Here is a 22,707-nt window from a genome sequence, read left to right on the forward strand (position 1 = left end):
CAATCATGTGAAAATTGCCACTGACTTTACTTCCCCATGCAAAAAAAAAGCATTTGTAGCTTCAATATTGTTTCTGTCACTCAACAAACTTGGAAGGGTGGAACTAGCTGAGATAAACTAGATCAAGAGTTTTTTGTTTATAATTTTCCCACGAGGAGAAGAACAGTGGATATGTTTTGCCCTTGATTCTGACTTTTGAGTGATTACCCCTTTTAAGAATTTACTTATGATGAATACTCAAGGCTCTCTCAAAGTCTTGCCATCTGTGTACAGATTTCTTATAAATAACTTCTGTTTTAATGCTTCTTTTATAAAACAAGGTACTACAACTTTGTGAAATGGATTGTTTTAACTCTGTACAGGATACTTTTGAAGAGGTCAGGCTATACAAGATGCTTAATTGGTGAAGCTATTACCCATTACATTTTTAATATCTGGGCAGATTCCTTATAAACATTATTCTGAATTGAAAAGTGTGCCAAGCGATAAGAATTCTTAACTTGGATTGTAATTATGTTCTTTACAAGTAAATATCTCATTGATATATTTTGTTCTGCTTCATTGTTGAATGTGTGGACCATTGTAATGTATTGCATTTGCTCTGAGTCTTCTATTAAAATATGAAAATTAAAATATGGTAGAGAAAGAGAGCACCAGGGATTGGCACTGGGGCAGAGGGCTGAAGAAGGGAAAGTCTAATAGCCACATGAAGGGAAGGGGTGGAAGGACAAAGAAAAAGAAGGGAAAATAACAGCATCAGTCATGGGAAGGTGGAAAAATAGAGCGGGAATATTTCAGGAAAAGGACAAATGCATGATGGAGAAAGAAGTAATGGGAGCTTGTGTGGTGTAGCCTTTTGTTTATGAGACCTGACATGACTTCATAATCATATGTGGCCAAGTGATTGGTTTCAGTGAATGTTTGAGAATCTAATTTCCAATTAAAAGAATGTGAATCTTTGGAATTGTCTTTGCTACAGAGCCATGGATTTGCATCATCATTAAGTACATTCAATAAAAAGAAATTTGTGATTATTTCAGAAGTTAATGGATGAGTGAAGGAAGGGAGGTTACTTATAAAATCAGACATTTTTGTAGCTGCACCCCATTTACCTGGAGCAGCTACCATTTACACTTCATGACAAGTTCACACTTACAGTATCACTTTTATATATGTACCAGTATCTTTTATATATGTACCAGTATCTTTGCAGGTCTGCCAATAATAATCTGGTCTTGCATGAGAGCAATTACATGAACAAATGATATTTACATGTCGAGTACAGAGGTATAATCAATAACATCAACCATTATAACTCATTTTTTCAAATCTTCGAAAGGAAATTAGACAAGTAGTTGAAGGAGAAGTTTTGCACGGCTATGAGGGAAGGGATTGCTCTTTCAAAGAGCCAGCATTGCCAGGGACTATGAGTTGAACAACTTCTTAATGAGTTGTGTCGTTCCACAATTCCCTGTAATTGCATTGGGAGTTATAACTGACCTCAATAGCTCGGGGTCCTGGATATGAAAAGCTACACAGCATTCCACCTCCTGATCATAATGCAGTGTTCCCTGCGAAAGAATATACACTAGCTAAGAAAAAGGTCAGACTTGGAACTTCATTCCTCTTTTGCAATGACTTTACATTAGTACAGGAAGAATGGTATGTTTGATTAGTAAATGAAGGATTGCGAGTACAAGTAGGATAAGGAAAGATCTGTCAATTCATAAGAGATGGGGGAATACTGAGGAAAATGCAAATAGTTTACAACTCCTGTGTGGTGGATTTGACTTTTAATAAGATGCAATCTGGATTTACCCTTTGTTTATCTTGTACCTAACTCTGGGAACTGTAATTATAGTTTGGTGAAATAACTGTCCAATATGAGACTAGAGCGAAACTTAACTAAAGACTGTTAATGCAGCTATATTAATATCTAAAGACATTTTTTTTTCTGATTTCAAGGCCCACAAGGTCCAGTGGGTCCACGAGGCCCACCAGGGTTTGGGGGTATCAAAGGAGAAAAAGGCAATCCTGGTCTTCCAGGGTCACCAGGGTTCCCTGGAATAAAAGGAGACATTGGACCACCAGGACAGCCAGTAAGTGAAGAATTTGATGTGTGTTCTTAACCATGATCACTGAACCTTGTGTAAGTTTCTCTTGTTTCAACTCTTGGTTAAAAAGCTGAAGAAAAATTATTAGATTAGATTCCTTACAGTATGGAAACAGGCCCTTCAGTCCAACAAGTCCACACTGATCCTCCAAAGAGTAACCCACCCAGACCCATTCCCCTACCTTGTATTTACCCCTGACTAATGCATCTAACACCATGGGCAATTTAGCGTGGCCAATTCACCTGACCTGCAGATCTTTGGATTGTGTGAGGAAACCAAAAAAACCCACACAGACACAGTGAGCATGTGCAAACTCCACACAGAATGTCGCGCGGGCAGGGTTCAAACTGGGGTCCCTGACACTGTGAGGTAGCTGTGCTAATCACTGAGCCACTGTGTCACCCCACACCACTGAGCCACCATACCGCCCGATGATGATTGACATCATTGTTTTGCATTGGTCATGGCTATTGAAGGTCAGTCATCTCAGCTCCAGGACATCTCCACAGGAGTTTTTCAGAGGAGTGTCCTAGACCCAACCATCTTCAGCTGCTTCATCACTGACCTTCCCTTTATCATAAGGTCAGAAGAGGGGATGTTGCCAATGATTATATAATGTTCAGCACCATTCGCGACTTCTTAGATTTAAATGCAGTCCATGTTCAAATTTAACAAGATCTGGACAATATGCAGGCTTGGACTGACAAGTGGCAAGTTATATTCACACCACACAAATAGCAGGCAATGACCATCTCCAATAAGAGTCAATCCAATCACTGCCCCTTTACATTCATTGGTGTTACCATCACTGAGTCCCATACTGTCAACATCCTAGGGGTTACCATTAACTAGAAGCTCAACTGGACTTGCCACATAAACATAGTGGTTACAAGATCAGGTCAGGAATATTCCCTATTTGCCTGGATGGCTGCAGCTCCAACAAAACTCAAGAATCTTGGCACCATCTAGGACAAAGAAGTCTGCTTGTTTGACACCACACACAAGCATTCACTCCCTCGGCCACTGACACTCAGTAGCAGCAGTGTATATTATCTACAAGATGCACTGCAAAAATTCAGCCAAGATCCTGAGATAGAACTTCCAAACATGCTATCACTTGCATTTAGAAGGACAAGGGCTGTGGATACATGGGAATACCACCACCTGCAAGTTCCCCTCCAAACTACTCAGCATCCCAACTTGGAAATGTTCCTTCACTGTTGCTTGGTCAAAATCCTGGAATTCCCTCCCTAATGGTATTGTAGGTCTAACCACAGCAGGTAGACTGCAGTTGTTCAAGAAGGCAGCTCACCATCACCTTCTCAAGGGCAACAAGGAACGGGCAATAAATGTTGGCCAGCCAGCAATGCCCACATCCTACAAGTGAATAAAAATAATAGAAAAGCTTCAGATTAAGTCTGAATTGCCAAATTGCTAGAGAATGTGAGTGGAAGATTAGAGAACAGTCAAGTGGTCAGTTCCTTCCTACTGAGCTAAATAGGAAGAACAAATAATTTCCTGCATATGGAAGTGCAGTGTTTGGATGTGAAAGTAAACATAAATATCTAACAATTTCTAATATACTCCCTCAGAATCTACCAAAAAGTGCTCAGAATGATATTTACATCTTTTCGCACTAGTCCAAGGTGGGAAACCAGACTGTCTATGCTCTTCACACACTAACCGTCCAATCTTCAATATGATATTACAAAATTATTTAAAACATTTAAGATGGAAGAACCCAGTTAATAAAGCATTTCAGGAAGGCACTTGATAAGGTTCCCCATGGTAGGCTCATCCAGAAAGTTAGGAGGTATAGAATACAGGAAAATTTGGCTGTCTGGATACAGAATTGGCTGGCCGAAAGAAGATAGCAAGTGGTAGTGGATGGAAAGTATTCTGCCTGGAGGGTGGTGACCATTGGTGTCCTGCAGGGATCAGTTCTTGGGCCTCTGCTCTGTTTAGTTTTTATAAATGACTTGGATGAAGAAGTAGAAGGGTGGATTAGTAAGTTTGCCGATGATACAAAGGTCGGTGGTGTTGTTGAGGGCTGTTGCAGGCTGCAACAAGACATTGACAGAATACAGAGCTGGGCTGAGAAGTGGCAGATGGAGTTCAACCTGGATAAATGCAAAGTGATTTATTTTGGAATGTCGAATTTGAATGCTGAATACAGGATTAAACATAGGATTCTTGGCAGTGTGGAGGAACAGCGGGATCTTGGGGTCCACGTACATAGATTCCTTGGAGTTGCCACCCAAGTCGATAGGGTTGTTAAGAAGGCGTATGATGTTTTGGCTTTCATTAACAAGGGGATTGAGTTTAAGAGTTGCAAGGTTTTGCTGCAGCTCTAGAAAACCTTGGTTAGACCACATTTGGAATATTGGATACATTTCTGGTCTCCTCATTATAAGAAATATGTAGATCCTTTAGAGAGGGTGGAGAGGAGATTTACCAGGATGCTGCCTAGACTGGGGGCTTGTCTTATGAAGAGAGGTTGAGTAAGCTCGGGCTTTTCACCCTGGAGTGAAGAAGGAAGAGAGGTGACTTAATAGAGGTGTACAAAGTAACGAGAAGCATAGATTGAGTAGATAGCCAGAGATTTTTTCCAGGGCACAAATGGCTGTCATGAGGGCTTATCATTTTAAGGTGATTGGACGAAGGTATAGGAGAGATGTCAGAGGTGGGTTCTTTATGCAGAGTGGTGAGTGTGCACAATGCACTGCCATCAGTGGTGGTAGAGTCAGAGACATTAGGGACATAGAACATAGAACATAGAAAAATACAGCGCAGTGCAGACCCTTCGGCCTTCGATGTTGCGCCGACCAAAGCCTACCTAACCTACACTAGCCCAATAACCTCCATATGCTTATTCAATGCCCGCTTAAATGACCATAAAGAGGGAGAGTCCACCACTGTTACTGGCAGGGCATTCCATGAACTCACAACCCGCTGAGTAAAGAATCTACCCCTTACATCTGTCCTATACCTACCACCCCTTAATTTAAAGCTGTGTCCCCTAGTAACAGCTGACTCCATTAGCGGAAAAAGGTTCTCACTGTCAACCCTATCTAAACCCCTAATCATCTTGTACACCTCTATCAAATCTCCCCTAAACCTTCTTTTCTCCAATGAGAACAGCCCCAAGTACCTCAGCCTTTCCTCATACGATCTTCCTACCATGCCAGGCAACATCCTGGTAAACCTCCTCTGCACACGTTCCAATGCCTCCACATCCTTCCTATAGTATGGCGACCAAAACTGCACACTATACTCCAGATGAGGCCGCACCAGAGTCTTATACAACTGCAACATGACGTCAGGACTCCGGAACTCAATTCCTCTACCAATAAAGCCCAGTACACCATATGCCTTCTTCACAGCACTATTTATCTGGGTGGCAACTTTCAGAGATCTGTGTACATGGGCACCAAGATCCCTCTGCTCATCCACACTACCAAGTAGCCTACCATTAGCCCAGTAATCCATCTTCTTGTTACTCCTACCAAAGTGAATGACTTCACACTTAGCTACATTGAACTCCATTTGCCACCTTTCTGCCCAGCTCTGCAACTTATCTATATCCCGCTGTAACCTGCCACATCCTTCTTCGCTGTCCACAACTCCACCGACTTTCGTGTCATCCGCAAACTTGCTCACCCAGCTTTCAAGCCCCTCCTCTAGGTCATTTATAAAAATGACAAACAGCAATGGTCCCAAAACAGATTCTTGTGGAACACCGCTAGTAACTGCACTCCAAGATGAACCTATACCATCAACTACTACCCTCTGTCTCCTTCCAGCCAGCCAATTCCTAATCCAAACCTCTAATGCACCCTCAATGCCATACCTCCGTAGTTTTTGCATTAGCCTACCATGGGATACCTTATCGAATGCCTTGCTAAAATCCATATACACCACATCTACTGCTTTACCCTCATCCACTTCCTTGGTCACCTTCTCAAAGAACTCAATAAGGTTTGTGAGGCACGACCTGCCCTTCACAAAACCATGCTGTCTATCCTTGATCACATTATTCCTATCCAGATGTTCATAAATCCTATCCCTTACAATTCTCTCTAAGACATTTATGCGACTGCTGGATAAGCACATGGATGGCAGTATATAGAAGGGTGTGTAGGTTAGGTTGATCTTAGATTAAGATAAATGCTAGGCACAACATCGTGGGCCGAAGGGCCTGTACTGTGCTGTACTGTCCTATGTTCATACTGTGTTGTGAATTTGTATACAATGCTGAACCAGCGAGTATTTGGTCTCACTTCAGGCACTGCACTTTATTAAAGATAGAACAGCACTGGAGACAGATTAGAAAATATTCATGAGCAAGGTTCCATGGATCATGAAATTCAGTTATGAAGTAACTTCACCTTGGAGAAAAGAAGGCTGAGAAAGCATTTGATTGAGATTTTCAGAGTCATGATGAGTCTGGACAGAACAAATAGAAAGAAATTTTGTACTCATGCAGTGGGAAAGAACAAGAGATTTAAAGTAATCGGTAAAAGAAACAAAAATGCCAGAAGAAGATTTTATTTCTCATGCAAGGAGTGGTTAAGGTCTGAATGTACTGCCTGAGCATTTGATGGAGGCAGGTTGCTGGTGGCAGGTTCAATTGAACAATTCAGACTGTCATCTGAAAAGTGAGAAAGTGCAGAGTTGCAGAGAGAAGATGGATTTGGCACAAAGCAAATTGCTTTATTCTGAGGGCTGGCAGAGACACGATGGGCTGAGTGACCACAGTGCTGTGTTTCTGTGACTTTGAAAATCTTTCCCAATGGAGAAATTGTTGAATATATTTATAAAGTAACCAATATTCTAATATCACAATTCTACTGGTGTATATCAGTCAGTGTGTCTTCTCTGTTGAATTAATTTTAATGCATAACATTGGGATTAATAAAATGAAGAAAATGATTAATGCAACATAAAAACCAAGAGCTTTAGTAGCTGTTATGAGTTGCAAGAGTGAAGGTATCTATTTTGCATGTCAGATGGTCTGCACCCAATCTGACCAACATATTCACAGAGTCTTTTCTTTAGTTCTTTTATATCCAGAAGTGCTCTTACAGACAACTACACAGTTTATTTTATTCCCATCATGACTGGGCCTTTTTTCATTTAGATGTCCATGTGGGCAACAAATGCCTTATATGCTAGTGAGCTGCATCCCACCTGTTTTATGCTCCCTTTGTGAAAATAAGCTGCTCTGAACACATGGTATTGGTGACATACTCACAATCATATTAAATAAATACAACTTCTGACTTCATCAATGTGGAATTGATGGAGTCAAAGAACAATCCTAAAAGCTTGGGACGGCTCCCTCGTTGTCAGTTATACTTTCCTCAGCCACAACTTTACAGCTGTCTTTACAATTAGTCAGTTGTTGTGACCCTCCCAACCCTTTAAAGACCAGTGCCCACCTTAAGGGGTGCTGTCCAATCTGAGGGCCAGCAGCCGAGAAGCATCATGAGACCTTGGCTGTCACCCCACCCCACCCAGTTCCCCTCCCCCACAAACACACACCCCCTCCTCCTCCATTTAATAGGGTGCCTTTCGAGCAGGCTCCTTCTGGCCAGGAAAGTGGGATTCAGGAGGCACTGGGGCCAATAGGACTTCACAGAAGGCGGGAATGTCGGTGAGGGAGGTTTGACATGTTGCCACAGCTTAGTCCACCCACTTCTGTGCCATGAGTCCCAAATTAAGGTCAAGGTTTCCCCTTCCAACGTCCACAGGAGGGCCACCACAATTCATTAGTCAGTCTCTCCCTCACGTGCTGGAGGCCTCAGCTGTTAATGGTGGAAAACTCAGGCCTAGCAGCATCTGTGGAGAAAAGCAGAGTTAGCATTTTGGGTCCAGTGACCCTTCTTCAGAATGGCTGGATGGAAGATGACGGACAGTCCACCCCTCATTCATCATTGTACTCTGCTCCCCCATAAGCCCCTCCACATCCCACTTCCTAGCCTATGTCCAAAGGGTTGATAAAAATCCAGCCCATTTTAACTGCTTATCCCTTCCATTGTTAGAACTGTTTGTTGTCTTTCTTTCAGGGTGGCCCAGGACAACCGGGCTTCACAGGACAAAAAGGCGACCCAGGTCCAGCAGGCCTGCCAGGCTTTCCAGGTAAGAGTGGAGGCACCAACATCTTCCCTGACCTTATTTGGGGCAGAAAGTTTGACCTCAATGGGGCCTCTAGGCCCCTGGAGCTGTGGAGGTCCCCCAGCATACGTCACCCCAACAGTGGGGGTCGCCTGCTGAAGGCAATTTATTATCATCTTCTTCTTGTTATTGAAGAAAGATGATCATCAGTTTGCACACTGCAAGATCACAAAATGAGGTTAAGATAATGGAAAGGTAATCACAGCACTGTGGCCCAGTGGTTAGCACTGCTGCATCACAGCATCAGGGACCCGAGTTTGATTCTAGCCTTGGATGACTGTCTGTGTGGGTTTTCTCCGGGTGCTCCAATTTCCTCCTGCAAGTGCAAAGCTGTACAGGTTAGGTGGATTGGCCATGGGAAATGTAGCGTTGTGGAAATAAGGTAGATCTGGGTGGGATGCTCTTTGGAGGGCTGGTGAAGACTTGATGGGCTGAATGACCACTTTCCACACTGTAGGGATTCTATGACATGCCACGGCAGTCATTCTATGAGATTCTATGAATCTGATGTGGTGACTAATACTGGCCTGGCTACTGGAGAGGATTCTCCTGCTCCTTTTCAAAATACTGCAGTGGGGATATTTTACATTCATCTGCGAGGGTAGACAGGTTTTTGCTATAGCATCTTATCTGAGAGACAGTTCATTGTCGGGCTGCACTGTCAATGGTGCTATCAGCCTAAATTATGTGCTTCAGATTCTGGAGTGGGAGTCAAATACACACACACACACACACACACACACACACACACACACACACACTCATTCACACACTCACACCCACACCCACACTCACGCACACTCATTCACACACTCTCACTCACACACTCCCACTCACACACACTCACACACATACACTCACTCTCTCACACACACACACTGTCAGTGAACTGTGGCTAACCTCAATTTACACTGAACCATTTAATTGGTCCAAATCTGACACGTGAACATTCTTGCTGAATTTTTGTTTAAGAAATATAAAGCTCTTTGTGGTGAATGTTAAGAGCACAGTGAAAGATATAAATAAACATCCTGAGGATTGGAATTGGGATAAGTAGAATCAAGTATTGGCGATAATTTTATGCTTGTGCTCCATTGGAGGCTTTGGCCAGTAATTGCCCTTACAGAAAGATTGGGTACATGTTGTCCATGACTCTGTGGAAAATTATGGCACAACAATGTGAATTTCCAGTGTGTACTCCCATAGCAACTAGCTCATAAAATGGCTCTTAACTGCAGGGCTGGCAAAGTCTTTTATTTGAAACCTTGCGCATTATTGAGTGGGATTAAAGCAAAATAAGATAGGGATTGGAAATCTGAAAAAAAAAAGAAAATGCTGGAAGCTGTCATTGGGTTAAGCAGGATCTGTGGAGAGAGGGTCACAGTTAATAGGACAAATGTAATGCTCTACTCTGTGGCAAGATTGATAGTGAGGACATTTATACAGGTGGGAGGCTGTTACATCCCAGTACTGCCCCAGGAAATATGTGGAAGGCAATTAATGTCTATTTAGGAACTTCATTCTGGCATTTATTCAGTGGCAGGCAGATGATTACCATGGGCAAAACCAAAAGTAAGCCCTTTAAGAGTTGCTTGCTCACTTCCAGGGTTACTCCTCATTTAGAAGGGCCTGACTGAGGGACCAACCATTGGGCAAGAGACTGTCCTTTGAGAGCCACATCATTATCCTTGCTACTGATTTCCATTATACTCCCTCTTCCATCATTTGCCTGTATCTGGGTTTGAGTTGGATGTAGTATCAGCTGGAGACAGCAGCTCCAACCCCTGCCTCTCCCTTGGGCACTGATCCCACAGAAAGTCCACTGCTACCTATGTTGCGGCCTAAATGGAGCTTAGTTCGGTGGATCTTCTGTTGCTGGCCCTGCATCCAATGAGCAAACCCTTGTTGCCTCCCTTAAACTGCCCAGTGTTTCAGGTCAACAAACGTTCATCAGAAGTGATGCACTGATTGATTATAACTCTGTTTCTTTCTCTGCAGTGGTTTTCTGATCTACTGAGTGTTTCTAGCCAATTCTGACGCATATGTTATGAAATGCATATGGTTCTGAAAAATAAGAAACAACATGGTCATTGAATAACAGTCACCAGGAAGGTTCACATGATGGTCACAGTTGGGAGGACCTTTCTTGTCTGTTCACAAAGTTAAAAGATTTGTAGCAATCAACTTGAGATGTCATTGTAATTGGCTGTTGAAGTGCTCTGCATATGTATGTACAATGTATGATATACTAATTAAATATTCATTCCCATCAGAAGGCTAGTTTTCATCACACTCTCATTTACTTCACAGGAATGAAAGGATCTCCTGGGTCTCCCGGTGCTAAGGGTTTGCCAGGTGATAGGGGCTCACCTGGCCCTCGAGGTAGGTTTTGATTTTCTTGATTATTTACTCTTGGCCTTCTTACATTCCTCTCAAAAATTAACATCTCTGATACAGTTGTGGAACTGCAGCTGTTTAATATTTGCTAATGTTTAATAGACATGGCTGCGTAAATGAACCAGTGAACTCTGCACGTAAATGTTATATAGGGGTTATTTAAACGTTGGGCTGAAAATATGCAATGGTGAACCAATCAACTATTACACAGCCCACCAACACTCCCTTCCATTAAGGCTGAGACCACGGACTGACAGGATCCCATGGGATGAAGACCAGGAGGATTCAATAATCAATGAGGGGTTAACTTCACTGGGTCACTGGTGACACATGATCCCCAGCATCTCCTCAAAGGACAAGTGTTGGCATCTGGCCTATTGACACAGGAGAAAGTGAGGTCTGCAGATGCTGGAGATCAGAGCTGAAAATGTGTTGCTGGAAAAACGCAGCAGGTCAGGCAGCATCCAAAGAGCAGGAGAGTCGATGTTTCGGGCATGAGCCCTTCTAGCATTGGATATCCATTCACCGGTTTCACAACAAAATATGTTTTAAAATTGCCTAATATGGGGTAATGTTGAGTGTTGCAGTTAAGAGGGCAAAATTTCCTGTGATAATGCTTACCTTGCACATTGCCAGAAACGTGTGGTTAAAAGGGAGGGGAGGCATAGCCTAGTGGTATTATCACAGATTCCCTTGCTTTTTGTCATTTATATAAATGATTTGGATGTGTATATAGGAGGCATGGTTAGTAAATTTGCAGGTGATACCAAAATAGGTGGTGTAGTGGACAATGAAGATTAACTCAGAGTAAGATGGGACCTTGATCAGATGAACCAATGGTCTGTGGAGTATCAGATGGAGTTTAATTTACATAAATGTGAAGTATTGCATTTTGGTAAGGCAAACCAGGTCAGGGGTTACGCAGTAGGGAACTAGGAAGTGTTGCTGAACAAAGATACCGGGTATGTAGTTCCTTGAAAGTGGAGTTGCAGGTAGACAGGGTGGTGAAGAAGGCATTTGGCATACTTGCCTTCATTGGTCATAACGCTGAGTATAGGAGCTGCGATGTCACATTGTAGCTGTTCAAGACATTGATGAGGCAACTTTTGAAATACTGCATTCAATTCTGGTCACTCTTCTACAGGAATAATGTTGTTAAACTTGAAAGGGTTCATAAAAGATTTACAAGGATGTTGCCGGGATTGGAGGGTTTGAGCTATAGGGAGAGGTTGAGTTGGCTGGGACTGTTTTCCTTGGAGATTGAGGGGTGATCTTATACTGATTTATAAAATCATGATAGGCATGAATTGGGTGAATAGCCAATTCCTAGGTTTGGAGAGTTCAAAACTGGAGGACATAGATTTAAAGTGAGAGGGGAAAGATTCAAAAAGGACCTGAGGGGTAACTTTACAACACAGAGGAATGATGCGTGTATGGAAAGTTGCTAAAGGAAGTGGTGGAGGTGGCTACAATTACAACATTTAAACAATATCTGGATAGGTACATGAATAGGAAGAGTTTAGCGGGATATGGGCCAAATGCTGGCTGATGGGACTAGGTCAAATTGGGACATCTGGTCGGTGTGGATGAGTTAGACCAAATGGTCTGTTTCCCTGCTGTATGACACTGTGACTCCACCAAGTGCAAAAGATGCACGCTGTGAAAGTAAAAATTCACAAAAACATTTCTGCCTGAAATGTCTGAAACAATTTCATGAAAATTTTCAAATAATCTAACATTTAAATGAAACTGAATCAATGGCAACTTCAAAGGCCAAACATGCCCCTTGGGGAGGCTATCCCATTTTCATTTTATTGTTTTCATATAGAAAGGACGCACGGAGATGCACATGCACCTGAACCATAGGTGAATAACTCCACCGTACCAACACCTCAGATGAGGGTGGTGGAGAAGAAGAAAGGGCAACTTGCCATCATGTTAGATGGCTAGGCAGAAGGTTTAAACATGTTATGGTGTTAGGATTAAAGATGATACCTCCAAACCAGACCGTTCAGGGTGCATTGTTATGGTTAATTGAACATGACAATGAGCATTTGACGAAGTTAGAAAATGACACAGAATCAGGCCGAGTGCAGCCATGGCCTGCTCTGGCTGGACAAACTGCACAGAGTGGTGGGCGGGGGCTGGAACTATTCTTTTATGCAGTTAACACAGAGCCACCTGGAGGTGTTTTCAAGTTGTTTCCTGCACAATGGAAAAGTACTGAAAGTAGTACAAAATGGTGATACAGCATGTCACCTTAGATTTGGGAAAAGTAATAATACCAGGGACTTTGTCCCACTCATTGGATTTTTCACTATTGGGCTGGGGTTTGTAAGAGTTGTGCCATAGAATCTAAGATAGAGATCTAAGAGTCACTGTCACCTAAATACCCGATCAGCAGAAAGGCAATGTGAGACTTATTTGTTTAATATATACCTCGGTAGTTTAATCAAATCATTTAGTTTTAATTTATATAGTATAAAGTAACAATTATTAATTCATATAATTAAGTACTTTAACCCAATAAATGAACTAAATATTGAAGCGCATGTGTGTTCTTGTAATCATTTTGATCAGGCTTTAAAGAACCCGTAATAGTATTTTCAGGCAAAGAATGCGCCAGTTTATCTGAAAACCTGGTGAGGAGGTCTGACACAGTTGGCTGCTCATTGCCACCTTCTCACAGGCAGTGAGGTTTGCCAGTGTTACCCACATTGCGAGAACAATGAAAATCTCCACTCTGAATTCAAACATTTGCCTACTAATTGAGAAAAAAATGCTATGTCCAATGGCATTGCATGCTGGAAGAGGTGAAAAAAAATATAAATAGTAGAACAGGAATCTTTTTGATTTGGAACTCCCCACTTTAACCTACAAGCTTTGCTTTTTAGGTGCACCTGGTCAACCTGGTCCACCAGTACCGGCGCGAATTGTCAAAGGAGAACGGGGTTACCCAGGACCACCAGGTCTGCCTGGCCATAAAGGAGTACCTGGTCTGACTGGTCCACCAGGGCCTCCAGGTAAGACATCACCAAATAGCATAAAGAGATCTTTGTTTGTTGGGATGTAGACCCCATGACTATACTGGAATTCTCTCACCAGCTTAAGATCATTGTTCAGTAATTGTAGTATTTGAAAAGTTTACATTCCTTTCTTTAATGTACTTTCATTTGTCTAGGTCCAGTAGGACCCCCTGGTGACCCAGGTCAAGATGGTATTCCTGGGTTTAATGGACCAAGTGGACAAAAGGGAGATAGAGGCTTTCCAGGGGGCCCAGGTAAGAAGAGAAGAATATTTTATTCTCATTATTTGTTATGGGGGTGTGGCTGGTTTATTTTTCCTTCCAGTATTTAAGTGTAATTTTGAATATTTTTCAACCCAGGTGAGTACTTTCATCTACTTTCATTCCTCCAGCACCTTGATGATTGTAATATTGAAGTGTTGAGTAGTTACAGCAATTAGAGGAAATATTGTCCTTCCACTTTCCACTAAAATAGGGAAATACCACCGTCTGGTTAATGCCTTTCCATAATGGCCGGCTGAGGCAATTTGTTACTCAGGATATAGGTCTGATCCTATTATATCAAATCCAATCAATCACACTGCTGTAATAAAGGCAAAATACCTGTGGATTCTAGAAATCCGAAACAAGCACAGAAAATGTTGGAGAAACTCAGCAGCTCTGTGGAGAGAGAAACAGAACTAATGTTTCAAGTCTGATGTGATTCTTCTTGATTCTAAGAAAGATTCATACCCTACTCAAAACATTAAATGTGTTTCTCTCTCCAAAGATGCTGCCAGACCTGCTGAGTTTCTCCAGCATTCTCTGGGTTTGAATCATACAACTGCTGTGTACTTCCCATGCAAATCTTCTGACATGGCTACAGTCGACATAATGAACACTTACTTAGTTGCATGCAACAAATAGCCATTCCTCACATATCAGCCTAAAAAATATCAGCAGATATTCAATCATGGGTAATGTACTATCCTTAGAATGTCCGTATCGATGCAAATGTTAGCAGGTGTCATTGGTATCATAGAACATAGAAAATTATAGTGCAATACAGGCCCTTCAGCCCTCGATGTTGCGCCAACCGGTGAAATTAATCTGATGCCCACCTAACCTACACCGTTCCATTATTATCCATATGACTGTCCAATGCCCATTTAAATGCCCTTAATGATGGTGAGTCTAGTACTGTTGCAGGAAGGCTGTTCCACACCTCTACTACTCTGAAGGATATTAATGAAACAAATGTGTTTTCCTGACTGACAATGGTTTCATGGTTATCATTAGACTCTTAATTTCAGATTTTTATTGGATTCAAATTCCACCATCTGTCATGGATTTGAACTCAGGTCTCCAGAACATTACCTTAGGTGCTGTGGGTTTATAGCCTAGATAATACCACTAGGCCATCACCTTCTCAATTTCAATAAGAATTCCAATTATGTTACGCATTTACAGCTTGGAAATAACTTTGACCATGATGCAAAACACTGCAAATCATTTTAACTACTAACTCTTCTTTCTTTCTGTCTTAACAATTCAAAGTTAAATTGTATCCCCATTGTCTCATGCATGCAGCTTTTTGAAATCCTGTACTTTTCTTTAACAATGTTGCATTAGTATTCCAGTCAGCCAAATATACCTGATATCAGCATGTTCTTGAAATAGGTGACAGAGGACTTACAGGCCCACCAGGTCCAGACGGTACGCCTGGAGTGCCAGGGCTTCCTGGATCTGCTTCTGTAGCTCACGGATTCTTGATTACCCGACACAGTCAGTCAACAGAAGTGCCACGTTGTCCTCCTGGAACATTAAGCATCTACGATGGGTACTCTCTGCTTTATGTACAAGGGAATGAGAGAGCACATGGTCAAGATTTGGGTAAGAATTAAATCATATGATATGACAATGAGGAGCTGTTATCCCAATAAACTATTTTTTTAATGAACAGTCCTATCCCTCCATTAGTACTCAAAATGTGTTCTGAAAAATTAGTGTGTTGAACAAAAAGTGATTCTTATAAGAAAATTTAATAGCAGCAGGCAATTTTCTTGACTTGTCATTTTAACATTTAATAACCTATTGCCTTGAACCTATCTGGCCCAAAGTCCCTGTGGTAATTTGCTCGCTCTTATTAGCTTACCACCTCGTACTACTAATCTAGAGCCAACTGTTTCCCATTTCCCCATTCCTCCCACTTCCCACAACCCTCTTTGAATCTCCGACTCCCTTTCCCAATCTCACTTGTTGCTTTGCTCCCTAACATGTCCACATGCTACTCCAATCGATCCACCTGCTTCTCTCTCCCCAACCCTGCTGTTCCTACTCACCTTAACTAGTCACCTGACTTTCAAGTCACACGGTGAGGGGAGTGGAGGAGTAGGGCAAGTAGCAGTGAGCAATAGGGTTGGGGAGGGAGCAGAAGTTGAGGAAGAGGCGTGGTGAGCTGGAGTGTTGGGGTTGGAAGGATGGGTCAAGGGAGCTGAATGGAGGGAATGGTGAACTTTAATATGAACTGTAATGAATGGTTAAGATTGGGCGGAATTGGGAGTGACAAAGGAGAGATTGTGTGTGTGTGTATGTGTGTGTGCGCGCGTGTGTGTGTGTGTTGGAAGTAAGCAAATAGGCAGAGACAGAGCTCAGAGAGGAGACAAAGGCATAGATGATAGAATGCCAGAGAGAAAGAAAAGCTGATAATGGAAACCATGAGTATGTGAAAATGGGTTGGCTGTGCTAAAAGAAGCTCATGTCACATGACAGGGCCTGGGGTGTGAGGGTGAGTAAAAGGCAGGGTAGGTGGTGTTCATGTTTGAAAATTAGTGAGTTCAACACTGAGTCCTGAAAGCCATATAGTCCCCAGTTGGAAGTGTGATGCTGCTCAGTTTGCACATTGGAGTACTGCAGCAGTCCCAAGACAGAAATGCTGACTAGAGAGCACAGTGACGTGTTGAAGTGGCAGGCAACTGGAATTTCAGGGTCATTTCTGGACAGAATGTGCCATGCCAAGTGGTCACTCCCAGTCTGTATGTCATTTCTCCAGTGTAGAGGTAACCACACACATTGTGAGCAGCAAATACAGTAGACTAGATTGAGTGAAGTGCAGGTAAATCACTGCTTCATCTGGAAGGTATATCTACAACATGGGTACTGAGGAGGGAGGAGATAAACAGCCAAGAATTGCACCTTCCACAATTGCATGGGAAGGTGTTGAAGGGGTGTGGGAAAGTGAGATGTAGAAGTTAGTTTTAAAAGACAGAGCAGTAACCATGCTAAAATGAGCACACCCTATTCAAATGTGCTTTAAACGGGGTACTTAACCATGTGTGTTCTATTTGAATATTTCTAATTATTTATTATTTATTATTAAAATAGTAAGAGCCAGAACAAGTTAGGATAAAGAAAAGGCCATTGCACCAAATATATCCATCTAATGGAATCTAACGAGGCTATCACAGTAGGAATATTACACTTTCATAGTGTATTTAACATGAACATTTCAGGAATATTTTTCTAAGCATGAGGCAGATCCAAGCAGAAATAACAAGCATTAGCAGGACTAGCCAAGGTATGGTTAGTCAGGTAAACATTTGCGGAAACATCTGATGATGAGAAATAGCGTAGCTAAGTGCGGTGGTTTAAAAAGAAAAAGATTGCAATGTTGAAATGGGAGGATGGTGCAAAGTAAAAGAGTATCCTGAACCTTCATCTATGTAGGGGACAAAGCTAACTGATAAACTGACCAGGGACTCTATTCACACTTGAGTTGAATGTTCACTTGTCCATTACAATCCGGTCATGGTCAGTAACCAGATGACACAGATTTAAATCAATATGTTTTTAAGCAACACCTTGTTATGATTTGGAATGCACTGCCTACAAGAGTAAGGAAGCAGATTCAAGACTATCTCATAAGAGAGAATTGGATACTTGAAAAATAAATATTTGGTGAGCAATTCAGAAAGATCAGAGGAGTGCAACTAAAAGAATAGTTTGCCCAAAGACCTGACAATGGCATAATGGGATGAATGGTCTGCTTTTATTCTGTATGATTCTATGAAAACGTTGCATTGTTTCAGGAACTGCTGGGAGCTGTCTGCGGCGTTTCAGTACAATGCCATTTATGTTCTGTAACATCAACAACGTCTGTAACTTTGCCTCAAGGAATGATTACTCCTACTGGCTCTCAACACCTCAGCCAATGCCAATGAGCATGGCCCCAGTAAATGGGGAGAACATCCGACCCTTCATTAGCAGGTAAGCCTGTATACCTATACTGGTTTAGGCTACCCTGCATAATGGGAAAAAGAATAGTGCACTTCACCATTTCAATATTAATCTAATCATTTTCTGCATGGTATAGAAGATGCACTTATGCTATACAGCACACAATGTATTCCCACCATAATGCAGCACAATATGTATGAAGCTTTTCAAAACGATGTTCCTCCCTCTTCTGTTTTATCAGATTCCAAGTGTAGTTCTTCATTTAGTTAATGAGCCTGAGAATTGGGACTGAAAGTCTCCAACAATGTTGTTCTAAATTGTACAGTCCTCAGGTGTTCTTCTACAGAGTGCTGAGGTTCACAACTTGGTAGACTGTTAGATTACTTCCTTTGTCCTTTAGTAAACAACACCATTAATATATTTTATTTTCTAATCCAATCATCTCCTTTTCTCTACTGAAGATGTTGACTCATGTTGAAGTATACTTCCATGTGTTCAGGACATTATTCATTGTTCCATATGTGAGGCTACTATACTGAGTGCCAACAGTCTTGTTGACTGTAGTGAGATCGTCATTTAGATACATAGCACTGTGGGTGACTCCTCACGACATCAATAGTTCTATAGGGTTTTACTGGCTGAGCTTGCTTTATTACATATCCCTAATTGGCCGCCTTCAGAGATGGGCAATAAATGCTGGCCTAGCCAGTGATACGTCCATCCCATGAACAAATAAAAATTAAATCCTGTTGTATCTACGTCCAATTTCCATGTATTTCACTGGGGACCTTTGGTTAATGATCAGAATTAGGAACTTTTGCAATATTTTACCCCCACCAACCCAGTCACATTGTGGACACTTGAGAGTTCTGTTACTGTCATCTAAACTGAGATCAGATAATGCAACACATATTGTTGACAGAGTCATTCATGCTCTGCACAACTCAATTACCTTGACCAAGTCTAGTGTTGTACTACATTCAATAGTCTAATATTTCCAAACTCTGCTAAATAATTATTAGTGTTGAAAACACATCAGGACCAGAAACAAGCCATTGCAATCTACTGAGTAAATCTCACATTTCAAAAACACCATTGAAAATTCTTGCCCAAAATAAGCAAGACCCTTAGGGCTCTAAGTAGACCAACAATGTATGCAAGATCCCAAGTGGCCCAGATGTTGTTAACACCCAGGCAGAAAAGCATACTGGTAAAGTAAAGAGATCTGAAAAGGATGAACAAGTGATTCAGCCTCCACGTGAAGAGTGAGAATTGTTGCTGCTCCAGACTCCGCCCATCCAACGGACCAAAATGTTTCTGGCAGCCAGAATGGTTCTATGCCATTGATAATACAGCAGCTTGAAACCAACAAGCAACCTCTTTGGGATCTGCAACTCTGTCCACTTACATGTTAAGGTGTCCTAACCCTTTAAATGGAATGGGTCTCCAGCCAGAGGGATCTGGCTGGCTGCTTACTATTAAATGTACTCACAGTAGGTTCAATCTTCACCAACACTTTTGAGATTGATCTTTTCTTCCTTGTTTGGAATACCACTTAGTTGTAGACTTTGGATCATAAGGAACATTTTCAGACATATTCCTTACTCGAATATACAAATCGTAGAAGCAAAGGCCTAACTTTTCGTTCAGACATGTTGGCCAATTTGGTCGTGATGCCTTGCTAAAGAAAGAAACTAAAGTGAAAAGAGAAAAGCAGTAATGTAAATGTTAATCTTGATTTTATTTGTTATAGGTGCACTGTTTGTGAAGCCCCAGCCTTAGTAATAGCAGTTCATAGTCAGACTATTCAGATCCCATCGTGTCCAGAGGGATGGAACTCACTGTGGATTGGATACTCCTTCATGATGGTAGGCTTTATTTATTGTCTCTTTAATTGTCTATCTATCTCAATTATTCCTTTTTCCAGGATATTCAACACATCTTTACAAAGACTGTGAGACAGACAGGCCTCAAAGCAGGCCAAAGTTGCTAAGTGTTATGAACTTAGAGGATAACAGTTTTGTATGTACTTCCTGCTATTGGACTGATTGTCAGATGAAAGTTGGCAGTGAGTGCCTCAAGACAGGTCACATGACTGTCACAAGCCATGGTAACACCGTGGTATGATTTCCAACCAAACTTTCTCCTCCTTCATGAAAACCAAAATAAAACAAGATGCTTGGACTATCTTTTACACCGAGTTACCCAAGTTACCAGTGCCCAATCAATTGTTCTCATGCATTAGTAAAACCCCATACATTATTAGCATTAGTCTGTTTTTTGTCAGTCTCTTTACAGCATGTAGGGTGTCAACTTTTGCTCTCTTGTGTGCTGTTTAGAACAATGTGCTCTCTGGTTTTGTTTCAGAATCTTCTCAGTTGACCCTTTCAATTTATACTGTTGCCTAGACACCTCATTCCTTTAGTTGCATTTCCTGTCATTTTTGTTTTTTAGTTTTGGTATCAATTTCCTTTATGTTCCTGCAGCTTTCTGTCTCATGCTGTTTGTTTGTCTGTTTGTCAGTCAATGAAGCTTAGCAGTCATGTCTTGCATTGGGCTGTCAGACTAATCTGTCCTCTCGGTTGAATGGTCTGCAAAGCTCATAAAGATGTAGGAAGCACAAGCATCATATGGCATTTCATATTCATTCAATACTCTGATTCTGCTCTGTTTGTCACAAAGGTTACAAACCACTCATTTCCTTTAGAATTGACACTGTTAACCTGCTCGAAGTGAAGACTGAACCTTCATCTGACTCTCTCCTGTAGCCATGATTGATTTGACAGAATTGTCTTCTGCCATCTCTGTGGCAGTTGTCTCTGTAGGCTTACTTATTGTCTTCCTATCTCAAAACTCATAATTAAAACAGTATTTTACTCACACTGAACATTCTTCCTTCTGTTTTACGTGTTGACCTCCACAATATTTGTAACTTGCCTTTTGGCCTTGATCTTTCTGATGGCCCTTCTGTGGTTATTTGTTGCTTTTCTCTATACTGTCGTCCTTGAAAGTTCCAACATAGTGTGTAGGCCTGAGCTGCTTATCAAAATAACTCGCAGGTCTGAAATGTTTCTCCACGTTGTGGACAAACCTGTCTGTTATTGCATGTATGCTTTGTTGCCATTGATTTAAAAGCTCAGAGATTCTGCACATGTTTATACCTCCTTCTTCAAGAGAGAAATATTTTTCTAAGCAGTTGACCATCAATAGGAGGATCTCTTGTGCCTGAGATGGGTGTCCACACTCTCAAGATTTGGTGAGCCATGTTAATGGAGTCATATATCTATGATAAGGTCAAGTCAAATCAAGAGGAGCTTTGTCATTTCTACCATATATATCGGATACAGTAAAAACGAGACAGCATCCCCCCAGAACCAGAGGTGCTACATGGACAGTGCAAATCATACACAGGGTGACATAAAGTGAATAAGAAGTGCAAAACACGCAAGACAGCACAGTAATTCCTGACACGACAAGACAATAGGCACAGTGGTGTTAAATTACAGTGTAATAAAAGAATGATAACTAATAAAACTTTGTTCTAGTAGCAATTTGAAGTCATGCAAAGAGTTTCAGATGGAAGAGAGTCTGATCATCCTAATCTAAGGAGCCTGATGGCTTGGGGGAAGAAACTGTTGCACAGTCTTGGTGTGAGAGATCTAATGCTCTGGTACCTTCTGCCAGATAGCACGAGGGAGAAGAGTTGAGTGAGGGATGGGTGGGGTCTTCCACAATGCTCTTAGCCTTTCGGATGCACCGTGTGGTATAAATATTTGTCATGGAGGGAAGAGAGACTGCGATGATCCTCTGAGCTGTCCTCACTATCTGTTGTAGGGTCTTACGATCCGAAACGGTGCAATTCCCAAACCAGGCAGTGATGCAGCAGCTCAATGAACCTTTTGTAGAATATGGGTTCTTGTTCACTTGCAGTTTACTAGTGAACACACTCTGTTCAGATGTTGCATTCAACTTAAGTTCAAAGTGGGCTTTCAAGGCTTTAAAAATTCCTGCAACTTTTTTTTTCTGCTCTTTGAAATTATTAAAGTGGAAAATGCTTTTTAACAGTCTCTCTCCAACAGTAATAACAGTTGTGGCTGTGCTGGGTTGTTAATTAAATCTGTCACTATCTCATAGCAAGTGGAAAAATGGCAGTTTGGGCTCATATTGCCTTTAAATTCAAGTGACACCAAGAGAAAAACTGATAGGTATTGCCCAGTCTTCCTGCAGTAATCTGCTTCTCTGTTCCTTTTCTGTGGGTTCTTGTGACCTGCAGTAGTTTCAACAGATCTGAACGTTCCTAACTCTACTTTTAGTAGCTGTGCTTCAACATTCAATCTCAGTACCATTCTGGTACCATGTTACCACCTCTTGGGTAAACAGTCTTGATGGTTCTCTCCCTCTATTAAATTATTTGCAAAGTGGAAGGGTGTAGTGATTATCCCATGTCAGAGATCACATGGCTCACTGGTAGAGTACCAAAGGGATCAGTGCTGTGGCCACCTTCATTTCCTGTAATAATGACTTGGATGAGGGAAGTGGACATACTATGCTCAGGGTTGTGGATGACATAAAAATAAGTGGGAAGGCAGCTGGTGAAGATGGCACAAAGATACACAGGAATATAGATAGGTTAAGTGAGGGGGAAAAAACTTGGCAGATGGAATATAATGTAGGAAAATGTGAGATTATGCTTTTTGGCAGGAAGAATACAGGAACTGAAAAGATTTAAAAGGCTTTAAAAAGACTTCAGAAAGCTACAGAGCAGAGCAATTTGGAAGC

At 41.6% G+C, this 22,707-nt stretch overlaps 1 protein-coding gene across 3 annotated transcripts in view; it reads left to right on the forward strand.

The window, feature by feature from the left end:
- Nucleotides 1-22,707, forward strand: part of col4a5 (collagen, type IV, alpha 5 (Alport syndrome)) — a 257,193-nt gene that overhangs the window by 219,608 nt on the left and 14,878 nt on the right. For all 3 annotated transcript variants that reach the window (XM_060832454.1, XM_060832453.1, XM_060832455.1), the window contains 8 exons: nucleotides 1,966-2,099; nucleotides 8,183-8,255; nucleotides 10,602-10,673; nucleotides 13,583-13,711; nucleotides 13,870-13,968; nucleotides 15,373-15,585; nucleotides 17,781-17,958; nucleotides 19,682-19,796. In XM_060832454.1, coding sequence (XP_060688437.1) covers nucleotides 1,966-2,099; nucleotides 8,183-8,255; nucleotides 10,602-10,673; nucleotides 13,583-13,711; nucleotides 13,870-13,968; nucleotides 15,373-15,585; nucleotides 17,781-17,958; nucleotides 19,682-19,796 — 1,013 coding nt within the window. The remainder of the gene's footprint in view (nucleotides 1-1,965; nucleotides 2,100-8,182; nucleotides 8,256-10,601; nucleotides 10,674-13,582; nucleotides 13,712-13,869; nucleotides 13,969-15,372; nucleotides 15,586-17,780; nucleotides 17,959-19,681; nucleotides 19,797-22,707) is intronic.

Source organism: Hemiscyllium ocellatum, chromosome 11 (assembly GCF_020745735.1).
Source record: "Hemiscyllium ocellatum isolate sHemOce1 chromosome 11, sHemOce1.pat.X.cur, whole genome shotgun sequence".
In the NCBI taxonomy this organism is placed as follows: Eukaryota; Metazoa; Chordata; class Chondrichthyes; order Orectolobiformes; family Hemiscylliidae; genus Hemiscyllium; species Hemiscyllium ocellatum.